The 13939-nt window shown below is 43.3% G+C and overlaps 1 protein-coding gene across 1 annotated transcript in view; it reads left to right on the forward strand.

The window, feature by feature from the left end:
- Positions 1-13939, forward strand: part of LOC141771955 (ERC protein 2) — a 177140-nt gene that overhangs the window by 137558 nt on the left and 25643 nt on the right. The window contains exon 19 of the mRNA XM_074642504.1: positions 316-381. Coding sequence (XP_074498605.1) covers positions 316-342 — 27 coding nt within the window. The 3' untranslated portion in view covers positions 343-381. The remainder of the gene's footprint in view (positions 1-315; positions 382-13939) is intronic.

A 13939-nucleotide genomic window follows, 5' to 3' on the forward strand; every position in this document is an offset into this window, starting at 1 on the left:
AGCCCCAAGGAAACCCCTTGTGTGTTTGGTTATTGGTTCCTATAATCACACCGAGGAAAGCATTTTATGATATCATACGCAGCTTTTCTGAATGAGGAACATGAACAGGATTGTTTTGATTAAAATTCACAAGGGGTTAGGAGGACCATACGATTAGGCAATGAGACTCTACTTGTGAAGACATAACCACTGGGCCAGAGCTTTTACATTAAATGGTTTGGTCTAAAATGAAACCATTTTCTGCCTCATACATACATAAGGTACTCCTGGTTAATGGATTGATAATGATGATGATTTTTTCCCATGTTTTCACAGGACGATGAAGAGGGAATATGGGCGTGATGACCATCGTCATGGGAACCCTGCATCCATTTGTCCACAGTGAGTTTTTTGCACAGCTATTGTGATGTTTTTCAAACTACTTTTAGACACTCTTAGCCAGGGTGTAGTACTGTATATCAGCTCCAGATATTTTAATCATGTTCTACACAATAGGCTTCTTCAGTGGGCTCGAGTAACCATTAGCCGGGAACATTGATGGCACCACAATAACCACAGCATTACCCAACTCTGACAGAGGAGAGTGTAATAGAAGCCGGCTCCTTTTCCCCATTGCTTATGAATTTCAGTCGACTAAAGAGCCTCAGTTGATTCAGAGGTTTATGGCTGCCTCTCTATGAAGTGCTGGTTGCGCCGCATGCTGTGTGTGCACTCTGTGGCAATATAGGTAACAGTGTGGTATTAGACTAGTACAAACCCAGCAGCCTTAAGTGAGCGTACCAGGGCCCAGAGGTGATAAAAACGACACAATGAGAAAAACCAGAGATGGACGAGTCTGTCTCTCCCCGCCTCTTTTTCTTTTTTTTCAGTCGTAGTAAAGTTTTACCGCGCTACCCCACCCTGTTGTGTGCCAGTGTGCGGTAGTTAATTACAATACAACACAGAACAGTCATGGAGCTTTTTTTTTTTTTTTAAGGCTGCAAGCTGAAAAAGCATAAAACGAAGAATGCAGAGTCATAAAGGATAATTCCTGTTTGGGGGGTTTTATATCGAAGCCCCCCCATAGACTCAGGATGCCTTTGAACACGGAAAGAGCTCTGTGTAGGGAGGGTGATGGTTTTGCTTGGAGCTAATACATGTGTGTAAAACAAAGAGAGACGTCGAATAATCTGTAAATGTACATATAGAGAGATAGAGAAAGAGAGACGGAGAAAAGAGAGGGAAAGTGGAAGGGTGCTTATGTATTTATGTGGGAACGCGAAAGAAAACCAGACAGCGTGGTACACTCATAGTTTCCAGTGCATCTCATTCTTTTCCCCCAGTAATCCACAGGTGGACCATCACAAGCAGACTCTGTCTCTAACCTCAATGATTTAGTAGTTGTGCACTTTGCCCTAGTGCTGCTTTTGGGATTAAGAGTCCTATAGCTTGTGTGTGAGCAAATGGTTTGTGTTCCTGCAGTGCAAAGCTTTAGTGTATTTAGCTATGATGTTTGTGTGTGCATTTGCAAGTGTGTGTGTGTGTGTGCAAGAGAGCGTTGCTGAGCTATACAGTGCCGGAGCAGCCCACATAGCCTATAATCCAGTCCATGTGTGCTGAGAATGCAGCAGTGTCAGGATTCACCGTAATGAAACAGACCACACTGCCCCCTTTCTCCCTCTCTTTCCATCTCTCCATCTTTTTCCATCACTCCTGTTCTTTCCACCTCTCCCCTCGATTTTCGCTTGCCCTTGCTCTAACGTATATTCCTTCAAGGTAAACCTAGAGCCGGATCCGTGACTAGCCTACTGCTTCGGTATCTCCGATCAGATATCGTGATGGTGTGTGTATGCGCGGGTGTGTGTGTATATGCGTGTGTGTATTAGTGCTCCTTATCCCGATCTAATAGAATAAGCCAGGCACATTAGCCTTTAGCACTGAATGGTGTTGTGGCTAGCGATATCAGTGCTGCTCATCTATCCACCGCTGTTATTCTGGCCGTGCACAATGCGAGCGCAGCTAACGTGTATTAGCCACTCTCAATAGGAGAACAGATGGGAGCCATTTAGCGGTGTGTAGCTACAGCGCAATAAGGCCGGACCTAATCCCCATATCCTGTCCCTGAGTGAGCCTTCCCTAATATGAGCAAACAGAGATGACAGCACCGATAGACAAATAGCCGGGGATCTGTGTGTGCATGTGTGTGTATCGGTGTCTTTGCAGGCATGCATGCTTTGATTGGTGTTCCTTATGGATAACCTTGACTCCCAGCACTAGGCTACATTTTGAATTCCACACAAACCTAAGTGCTGAGTTTGAGTTGGCAAGTCGAAGCTCTGAGCTTCCAGGTGTGGATTTGTATTGGTTAGCCATGGTTCTCTCTGAAAGGACACTGGGTCCTGATTGGCTCATTTCAGTTGTGTATGTCCTGCTGTTGATTACAGAGGTTTTGTTTACCCTCTTGGCCTCCCAGACCCCCCTCTAATGAAATAAGAATGTCCTTTTGGACAGAGAGCACAAGAGAAGGGGGTTGGAGGAAAAAGTGAAGGAGAACATGGGGCCAAAAGAGTGAAGCAAAGTGGGGGGAAGAGGTTTTCTGGAAACATTATGCTTTTATCCCACCGTGAAGTTATTTGTACTGAATGAAGCGAAAAGAAGCTGAGAGGCTTTCCAAGTGGGGACAGAAATATGTTTGTGTGTGTGTGTGTGTGTGTGTGTGTGTGTGTGTGTGTGTGTGTGTGTGTGTGTGTGTGTGTGTGTGTGTGTGTGTGTGTGTGTGCGCATGTGTGTGCAAGCAGGAAGGAGTGAGGCCTTGTTCAGGTTAAAACAAGTCAAGAAGATGGCTTTCATTTGCCCATGCTGTGTTTGCACTGAATACAGTGTTTGTATATCTACATTGTGTATGCCAGTAAGTAACTCGCTATTGTGTATTCGTGGCTTAAACAGGTCTAGAAAAAGCAGTCTAAATTCAGTGGGAAAATGAAATTGGGCAACAGCTTCTCAATCCCATTTATTATTCTGCAATACAATTTAGTGAAAGGGATAATTTGGATTTTTTTAAGTGGGGTTGTGAAAGTACTTATCCATAGTCTAGTCACAGTTTCGGAGAAGCAGACAGGAGTACCAGCACGGAAGCTAAGCAATGTACTGTTCTGAACGGGGGGCAGCAGCAAAACATATTCTTACACACTTAAACGCTTAAACATCAGTTTAAGTGTACGCTATATTTAGAATATTTTGACTATTTTCCCTCGCCATCAGACAGCCCTTTCCGACGGGGAACTAAAGCCATTTTTCTATGCTCTCTTCAAAGCCACCAGACTCCTTTGACAAAAACAATAATTTTACTTGTCTTTGTTTGTGTTATTGTAACTTTGTGATCTGAACTAACCCTTTAAATCACTTAAGTCAAACACTAACACAAACAAACTTACTGATCGAGGCAGCGGTAGACCAGCAACTCCCAACTGCAACTGTTTTTGCAATTGGTTTTGTCAAAGGAGTCTGGTGGCTTTGAAGCGAGCATAGATGGATATAACGGCTTCAGTTCCCCTGGCAACAAGGTAAAACGTGAAAATATTCTAAATATAGTGTACACTTAAACTGATATTGATTCTCTTTAGGTGATTCTTTCTTTAGGTGGCCAAAATACATTTTGCTGCTGTTCCCGTCCACAGCAGTACATTGCTCTGCTTCTGTGTCGAAACTCCTAACTGTTTTTCAAAGCTGGGGGCGTGCCGATCATCATCTACTGTAGGTAATACACTGACATTGGATAACAACTTACCTAACCTCATACAACCCCATTTAAAAAGAATCTGAACTATCCCTTTAAAGTCATGTTTGTGCTTGTCACTTGCTTGGCTGATCCTGATTGTTTGGCTCTAAATTCAAGTCCAAGCGCTCCTCCCTATCAAAACTGTCCTCAACTGATCTGACAACCTATTAAAGTCAAGAACCCAAACTACAGCCATGGAAGCAAAGCAAGCAGGACTCTGTTTATTTAGTTGACAAGACGATAAATCCTATTGAACCTGAACCTTAATATGTTTTTCACTGTATCATGCAGTGAGCTATATCTGCTGTTTTTATTTATCTCTGTTCTGGTAGCTTTGTAGTGTTCCTACAGTGTTTTCTGCCTGTTAGTCCTTAAAGGGGCCCACTGACATTTGGTTTGCTTTTCAAAAATGCTTCTATTTAAGATTAATTAGTTTAATATCATTGAGCAGGTTATATACTGTAAATTGCAGAATTTATTTGACGTAAATCTGTGTCCCAGTCTGAATTAGCACCAGAAGGATTTTTTTCCCCAGATAATTGGTTGCACTGTGCTACAGTCTACAAGAGATGCGCTACTGCAAAAATGGAAAGAAAACAAAAATCTGGTGCACAGACGTATTAAGACAGACAAGCTTCTTTTTTTTAAGCTTGCTTATAGATAGATAGATAGATAGATAGATAGATAGATAGATAGATAGATAGATAGATAGATAGATAGATAGTAACTTTATTAATCCCGAGGGAAATTCAAGTTTCCAGCATCACAGTTCCATAGTGCAAAAACATGTTAGTAAAAAGGCAGTAAAAAAAGTTAGTAGTGTAAAGTACAAAAAAATATACCAGATATAAAAATACAAGATGAAGAAGAAAACTGTTAAAACTGAATATAGTGCAGAGTAACTGCTGTGACACACGACTATTAAAAAAGTGAATATAGTGCAGAAGAGACTGTTAAATATCTACAATTATCTACTTTTATCTACAATTATCTGCAAGTCTTGAGGTGTGTTCTTCTAATTATTTCCGAGTCATTGGCAAGTTTGTTTGTATGAAACAGAAAACGATTTAAACTGGAATCTAAAAGTGGAAATTATCTTGTAATTGTTGTTGTCTGGAGTTAACTGAATACTTAAACCAGGCACAAATTAGAAACATACAGAGCTAGGTAAGTGTATTTTTGTGTGTGCTTTTTGCTGCGTATGTGAGCATGACAGTAACAGAGAAATAGTTGAGTGTGGTATATTTGTGGCTGCAAAACTGTTCCACTAATGTTAGTTTAAAGGATCCACAGGTATCATATCTGATTTTATTCATAATCTAATCAAATTGTTGACAGTGAGGATGGTACTCATTGTTGCTGCAGAGTAAAATGTTTATTGATAATGCACTCTCCTTGGTACTGAAGTGATGTTGTTGCCATTTGGCAGATTACTGTGTGGGTTACTGCATTGCATGGCCTTTTGTTTCTCTGCGGTAGACTAGTAGTAAAGGTCAGTGACACCGGGCTGGGTGTGGTGATCCCGATGTGGGTGCTTTATGAATATTCTGCCCTGCAGCAGTTATGATTACCCGTCTTTGTGTTCTCTGATGAAATGTCTCTCCTTGAAACCGCAAAACCAAACAGTCTCACAGTGAATGGAATTGATATCGGAAAATAAAACCATGTAGTTATTGACTGTGGGAAATGACTTCACCTTTCAACGTCTAGAATTTTGATAATTACGATGATAGCAGTTTACAGCTCAGACGTCTGTCTTTTAATGTCACCTCGTTCACATTCCTTTCAGCAGTAAACAAAATGTCATGACATTTAATTCAAGGTTGGCTTTGAAAGAAAAGTCTGCCAGCGGCATCTAAGATGGTCGAACTTGCCGGGCCACTTTTTCTGCCCTGCGTGCCACGATGAATCTGCAGTGTAAACAACCACACACCCCAAACATTAATTACTACAAGCTGAAGCTGGCACATATTTTTACAAGGCGCCTAAAGAAACATCTTCCCCGTGTAATCAACACTTAGTGAGTGTTAATTAAGATATACATTGGTTTCACTCTGGATTTTTTCTAGACATTCAAGAGAGAATACAAGACAATTGTTTAGTCTTTTTTCATTAGGTGTGTAGGTGTATCTGTGATTGTGTGTAAAAGTGTGTGCACGTGTGCATATATACTCGTGTGTGCATTTGGGTAATGTTTTGGGTATGTATCTCCTCACACATGTGGTGTAGCCGTGCTGTGCAGTATGTCTTTGGTGACTAGTGAACCACAGCTCGCAGGTCAGTAGAGGCGTCTGACCGAGGCCATCCCTCAGCCAGCTGTCAGCGTCATCAGTCTGCGAGGTCAAAGGTCGTTGCACTAGATTGAACATGAGTGGAGAGGAGTCGATAACTCTGCAACACCTGAGCAACAACATCTGAGTGCGCTGCATGTTGTATCTATTTCAGTCCATCCTGAAACAACACCTGAAATATGTTTCAAAAGGCCGTCTTCTTGTGAAGGTACATTGTGCTTTACTCCCATGAGGATCTGATGGCACACAGGTCCAAGACTAATGGGTGTAGTTGTTGAATGCAAAAAAAAAATATGAATGTTAAATATGCCCCATTTACTCACTGAAGTAGGGCAGGAATTTTGCATCCTGCAGCAAAAACCCTGCGTGTGAAAGGAAGCAGTGTTTTTTTTTGGCGTGAGATTGGAGCTCAGTCTTAATCGTCTTGATTATTTTTATAGGCTACTGTGGCATTATGATTAATTTGACAATGATGATATATTGCTGTTTGGAAATGTCACACAAATGATTACCTTTAAGTAGGTGAATGGAGAGCGCTGATAGAGTTGCTTTATCACTGTTGGTGTATGAAGCTGTAGACAGACAGGATCCAGAGACGCTTCTTCAGAGCCCATGCAGCAGACAGAGGAGGAGGGACGGAAGGACTGGCAATGTTGTGAGGCAGACAAGTTTATTCCTGTTTTTTTTGTGGTTTTCTTGAAGTCGTACGCAGGAGAGGACAGTTAGACACCTGATGTGTGGATCACAAGGCAGTTTGTCTGAGTAAGCTCCCTTTCCCCACCCACAACACACTCATTACACACGCTAAGACACGGCCACACACACAATCGCTCGTGCAACGCTGCAAATGTGCAGGAGCGAATATTTTAGGTTTTGCAATTCAAGTTCTATGATCACAAGTAAATTCCTGCTCATCAGTGCTTATCCATGCGGTGGAAATTTGCTCATCTAATCAGAATGAATCTAAGCAGTCTTGTCCAGGTAACTCAGTTGATGGAGGGCAGCCCAACCCACCATCTGAGCAGCCAGTTAATTGTTTAGGTCTCACCTCAACTGACCCTAAGCCGGATGTCTGCCATCCGCTTGGGAGCGGAGGTGATGGAAGTGATTCAGAGTACTGTCCTCTAACACCGTATTAAAGATCAAGAGTGGGAAGCCGTTCTCTCATCCAAGCCAACCAAGTGGGACCAAAATGGGATTAGTCATACGGTCGCTGATGATGGCCTGAGTCAGCATCCCCTTTGCAGCCACACTGGGCGATGAGCCCAGACATCATCACTGGTCACGCTGTCCAGTGCCCCAGGGTAACTTAAGTTGCACTTTTCAAAATGAGTTTTTCTTCAATATATTTCTAAGGATTTCATTTTATTAGTTCCAGTTTTGTTAAAAGTATTAACTTTTTGGTCCATTTAGAGTAAAAATTGAACAATAAACCACACAGGGTATTTAAACTTTTTGTCAAGCGTGTCACACGACCTTTTGAAGATGTGTATTTTATAGAGTCTGGTCGACATCCCCAATTCATCAGATAACCTCAGCGCTGCCTCGCTCTCAGTTTGAACTGTGCACTGCTGAGTGCTCTGACCTCACTAGCTTTATTAAAGCATCATGCTTCAATGTGGTAGTTAAGTGTTTTTCCCCGTCGTTGTTGTTGGAGGTTTTCTGTTCAAGTGCACAAACACGCCTGCCAGAAGACAATAAGCACTTACTTCTCTTTCTCTGGTATGTAATTGAAATGACGCTATAGTGCTTTCTCATTTACGACCACTAATTCACTGGCTCAGGTTCATAATCTCGAACATGCGGCAAGTGCTGCAACATCAACCCCTAAAAAAATGGCTGCATCCTGATTGGCTGGATGGGAATTTACACGGCATGGATGTGTGATTACCTTTTTAAAATTATAATTATCGAAGCATTCAAAGTTTGTAGGTACGGTAAGTTGAAATACTTTTACTGAACCACCTCATCCTGCTCTCTCTGTCTGAACATGCCAGGTGTGATTCAGTCTGTGTCTGTAAACTCCTCTCTGGTTTGCTCTCTGTGCAGAAATGGCTCCGCCAGCCCACAGTCGTAAATCAGCACACCTCAAGCTGTCGCTATTTTTCATCTCTCTCTCCCTCCCTTTTTTTCTTCTGTTTTACCCTTTTATCAGTTATCTCCATCGCTTCTTCAAATGCCATTGCCACAAGATACACCCAGGTATTTTTGTGACTTGCTGAGACCAAGAATAGAGCACAAATTAGATATAAGATCAGAAATTGTGGTGGATCTGTTTCATGTTGAGGTAAAAAAACAGAGTAATTGATTCAATATCTCTAGCAAGTTCTTACTGTGTGTGCAGCCAATTGTGAGTGTGTGAAAGAAAGATCAAGAAAGAGCGAGAGAGAGAGAGAGAGAGAGAGAGATTGGCAGGATTATAAGGGTGTTTTGTGAGCTTATTGAGATGGCAGCACACAAAAGCCCTTCCCTCAGGAGAAACTCGCACCTGGGGAGGCACCGACGAGCAATTGCGTGCGTTTGGTGGTATGTGTGTGCGTGTTTGAGAGCTGGAGAGCCAAATTATTGTGCAAAAGAGAACTCGTGGGATGGTCTGGAGGTCAGATCCCCCTGTTTGAGATGGATTATATCCCAAAGAGAAAGTCTGAACATCCACAAAGAGGCACTGATGGAGGGAGGTATGGGGATTTGGAGACAGAGAAAAGGGAATCACAGCCTTTTGACTTTAAACCTGTTATTTTCCTCAGACTTCCTGTGCTCTCTCCTCTCTCTCTCTCTCTCTCTCTCTCTCTCTCTCTCTCTCTCTCTCTCTCTCTCTCTCTCTCTCTCTCTCTATCTCTCCCTCTCTCTCTCTCTCTCTCTCTCTCTCTCTCTCTCTCTCTCTCTCTCTCTCTCTCTGTCTCTCGCCCTCTCTCATGAACATACACACACACACACACCAAAAGCACTAAAAATACCACACCGCCTCAGGTCTTGGGTAAATCTTGTGTTGTTCCCCAAACTGTGTTTTTAACATATAGACCCACCCCTAGGCTGCCAATCATAGATGTGTCCACTGCTCCTAGGCAAGAGGGAGATATTCAGGGGCAGAGAGAGGTGGGCTTGCTACAAACTAGAGGACTCACACCTGCTGACTCTACTATATATGTGACACTTGATCACTACTGATATTGTACCGCTCACTTAAAGGATATCACACCCCTGCAACATATAGCGCTTGTGATGCCTCAACTCAAGCACACACACATGCGCGGACATGCATACACTTAAATCGCCTAATAGAAAGCAAACATTTATGATCAAGATTGACACCCGCGGAAACACTGTGGCGGAGAAATAACACTAAATGTATTTTAATAAGTAATAGCAGAAGGAATTTCACTATTTTCTTTCCCTATTCTAGAAATGCCAGAGCTGCTATCGGACACTCCGTGTAGGATTGAAGGGGAAAACTAACAGGAATTTACCTGTTTCCTCCCGCTGAAAGTCATCCCGGTGCAGAGTCAGCGGAGAGGCTTCATAACTCGGGCTATCGCGGCGCTACTGTAATAACATCAACAACCTTTGGACTGCCACTCAACATTAGGGGCTGCCCACTAATTAGGCCTCGTATAACAGTAGGCTGCAGTTTATTTCTCACGCTAGCCCAACACCATCCCAAAGGTCGTCCACCTCCGGGAGGCTCGTAAAAAGCGGGATGTGCTGTGTTGCCATTTGTTGGAAGAACAACACCTTCTTCCATAATTGATGTCTCGCGGCGTAATTAGCTATGATAGGTTTATTTTCCGCGAAAGAAGAGTCGCTGACATTCTATATCAGTGACCTATTCAAACCTGCACGATGTTTGTTGAATTTAGGCTTCAAATCCCAAAATGGGTCACAGGCCTATTGCTGCAGGGTACCCATATGACATGGGTTGTAAAATGTTTTAAAGCCCCTGAGTCTTGGGGCTACAGAATAAACTTCTCATTTGGGCCCCACGCTGAAAAAAGTGTATAAACCCCCTGGCCTGAACGAAAGTTAGTTCAACACAGCTCAGCTTGTTGTCGTTTTTAGCCAGGTTGTGTTTTCCAGTGAAACCTTAGAATTGGATGTCAGAGTGGCCTCTCTCTCTCTCTGTCACTAGATCACTAGACAAGCAGATTAGTGCTGTAGCTGCTCTGTCACAGCTTACTGTATGTCACTGCTATAATCCTTGTCATCAACCCAATGGGTCAGGCTACTTTACAAGGGTGTCTTTCCCATACATGCATGCGCTTATGCTCACATGCAGACAACTTTGTGCAGTAGAACTCCCTCTTTCTCTCTCTCTCTCTCTCTCTTTCTCTCTCTCTCTCTCTCTCTCTCTTATCTGGGCCCGTGGAAAAGCCACACTTGTACGATGACATTCAGCACAGGATTAAAGCCCATGTAAGACCCTCCTCAGCTTACACTGTCGCTGCCAAGAGGGGATCTATACAACCACACACTCTCATGCAACCCAGTACACACACTGGCAGAGACACAACTGCAAGCACACACACACACATACTGTAAGCAGGCAAGCACAGACTTGTTTGTGTGTGTGCGCGCACACACACAAAAATCTCTACACCGTTGTTGCATGTTGTATTCTTGTTACTTCATACCAAGAGAAGTCTCCCTCCTCAACAAGCACAGCGAGACACACAGTTGTGCACATACACACACACACACCACATAAAGGCACACACACGCACACACACACACACTGACATCCGTGTGTCCGCATCCCGCAACTATCATCCTTGCTCCTCTCTCTGAAACGAGGGTATCCTTGCCAGGAATGAGCCCAGACACCAATCCCATCTGTCTGCAATGGAATCATGGACCCACACACACACACACACACACACACACACACACACATGGACGGACACACACACACACAAGCTTGCATACAAACAGCACTGTTTGCACTAGTGTTGCCAGGACGGACAAAGAGATGAACAGTTACAGCAGGGAGAAGGGATTGAGACGGGCGGTAGATTGAATACAGACTCCCTGGGTTTTAGTCATGCTAAGGCCAGACATGGTCAGGACCTTGGCTAAGATGCTGCCGTGTATCTAGGTCACATTGTGTGTATGTTGTGTCTTATTTTATGTGCATACCTCCGGGGGTCCGTCGGTTGGGTCTGGAGAGGATTCTCTTTGGAATGTGTTCTGATTGGGCTAGACAGCGATCCTTATTCTGATTGGTTGTTTATCCCCAGGCTGCCACTTTGGGGGTTGCTTTGAATCAGTGCATCTCTGTCATTTCTTTCTGTTTCTACTCTTCTCTCTCTCCATCTCTGTATCTTGTACAGTGCCGCCGGCTCTGTGTTTGATGTGAGTCTGTTTGACGGGAAAAAGCAGAACCAGCAGTGGGCCTTCTCTGTGTTTCTGCCAAGCCGTCGAAGCTCAACGCGGAGGTGGTTGCCCACAGTAACCTTAGGTGCAAAGCGGTCGATTACAATATGTTTTATCAAAACCAAGTTGAGTCACTCATGAAGCTGTAGTTCTGTGGGTGTGTTGCGTTGAACACATAATTTACATACTCTACATACTCCAACTGGTCAGTTGCTTTCTGACGTAGCCGCCGAACTGCACACAGGGAAGTAGTTCATTTCCTGTAGCACAGCTTGTTTCGAAAGTACAGAATTGTATTTTTCTGTTTATTTTATCTTGCCGTATGCATTGTTGAAACTGTTTTAACACTGATATCTGAGACTGATTGGCATTGCGATCCTTTATTTGCTTGGGAAGCGATTCTCCACTCCTCTAGTGGAGCAGTAAACAACTCCATGCTACCATTTCTGTGGGAATCAAAACATGCTTGATGCTGCAATAGCATCAGTTATATCAGAACTGGAGAGTATTTCTTCATTGAAAGAAGAGCAATGAAGAGCGATGTTTTTCCTCTTTTCCCAATTGGCTTTGGTTTTCTGGTTTGATTGACAGATTGTTCATCCAATCTCCTGCCAAGTATTTTTTTTAAAGTGCCTGCCCTTTCCCAAACAGTTTCCCATGACTGCTTCTCAGATGGTTCTGTGTAACAAACCATCTGTCAGGTCAGGTCAGCCCATCACTGTCTCAGTTTTTGACTCCGTATTTGTGTGTTAGAATTTTTGTATCTAAGGCTGGGTGTTGTTTGAAACATTTATACTAGTATAAATATGTTACTGTACCTGAGTACCTGAAAACATGTTTGGTACCAATACCAAAACATGTTTTTCTACCAAAATCACCTTTCTCTGGGTGTTCTGGTGGCTGTGTGGTTAAAGTAATCACAATATCCCCAGTTCATTTTCGGCCAGAGACCTTTTTGTTATTTGTATCATGTCAGGGGTCTCTTATGTACTTTGTGACTTTCGCTTATGCTTTTTGTCCGTCTCTTTGACTATGAAAAGTCTGATTGTTTGACATTGATGAATTTGCTCAAAACTATAATGCGTACTACAGTATTAGCTAGAGACTACACTCTATCGTCATGAGAAGACCTAAAAATATGATATCAGCTTTTACAATCAGAATTCTCAGAGGAAACCACATTTATCATCCTGTGTCTTTAAAACCACCGCTATTGCCCACCTGTAATTAAAACTCCGTTGAACTGTACACCAGCTGGCAGAGGGTGGGAGAGAGGTAACTGAGCAAGAGAGACTTACTTGATTATTCTTTCTCACCAAAAGCAGAGTAAAGCATGGAAGGATAAAACCTAACACCAGTCATCAATAGGTGCCATTGTACTTTCACTCCACTCTAATATCCTATCCAGGAGAGGCCTAGCCTGTCAGAGTGTGTACGCAGCAAGGCTTCAACCCTGCAGCTATGGGATTAGCTCCACTGCTGGGTGGTCCTCCTTCTGCTGATCTCAGACCAGCATTCGCAGTTTGCTGCGCACTCATTCTGGGTGTCAGGATTATGAATCAGGTCAGGTCACTGAGGTTTGTGTCTGACCATTGCTTGATGTTTGGCTTGATTTGAATACATTTACATAATGCAGTTCTTTCCATGAACTCATGATCAGAGAAAAGCCTCAAGTTTAGAGAAAGGCTCTTATGACTTTAAGGTCGTTGGATTGAATCCCCCGTCTCTTTGGGAAGACTTGGCCGGGTAAATGAGTTCTGCTTGAGCTCTAGTGTTACTGCTCAGTGGCCAGCATTCGAAAGCTGTGGTTGTATTATGCCGCGGTCAGACCCGAACTGGCGAGGTCGAAATTTACTTGCTTGTTATGGCAAACAGCGGGCGGGACAGGAAATAGTGTGGGCAGGGTGCGCAAGCACAAGCTAGCCAGCTAACATTAGCAAGTTGAAAAGGATCCATGTTTTTATCGAACATTTTATTTACCCCGTCCTCGCACTCACTGTCAGCCATGCAGATGGTGCTTGTTTTTTTCGTTAGCCGCACAGTTGCGCAAACACAAAAAGGCAAAAGTCAGCACCTTCTGAATGAAAAGTCATCTCACCCTCTTTCTGAATTTGCCTGGATGTTGATAAGGCAAGATCAATCCACAAGAGGAAGTGAATGATTGTATTTGGTGTGACTCGGCTTTAGTCAGCTACCAGGTGGAACAATACAGCTGGGAAAGTGAGGCATGGTTTTGCTGGCATTAGCAAACTTTCTGGATTAAATTTAAGGTTAGTAAGAGAGACAAAGACATGTTTGTGACAAGTGTGTGATGTTACATAGAAGAGTTATAATCACGGGCAGTTATTAGGTCAAAGTCATTTGACCCAAGCCATTTGTCTTGGCTTCCTACTTTGCCTTCCACCCTTGAACTCATTACTCCTGAGTGGTTAAGCTGGTTGTAATGAGGACACAGCACTGGTTGGCATTTCCCCCACACACACACATGCATGCACGCACGCATGCACGCGCACGTACACAGAGA

This window comes from Sebastes fasciatus, chromosome 8 (assembly GCF_043250625.1).
Source record: "Sebastes fasciatus isolate fSebFas1 chromosome 8, fSebFas1.pri, whole genome shotgun sequence".
Taxonomy (NCBI): domain Eukaryota; kingdom Metazoa; phylum Chordata; class Actinopteri; order Perciformes; family Sebastidae; genus Sebastes; species Sebastes fasciatus.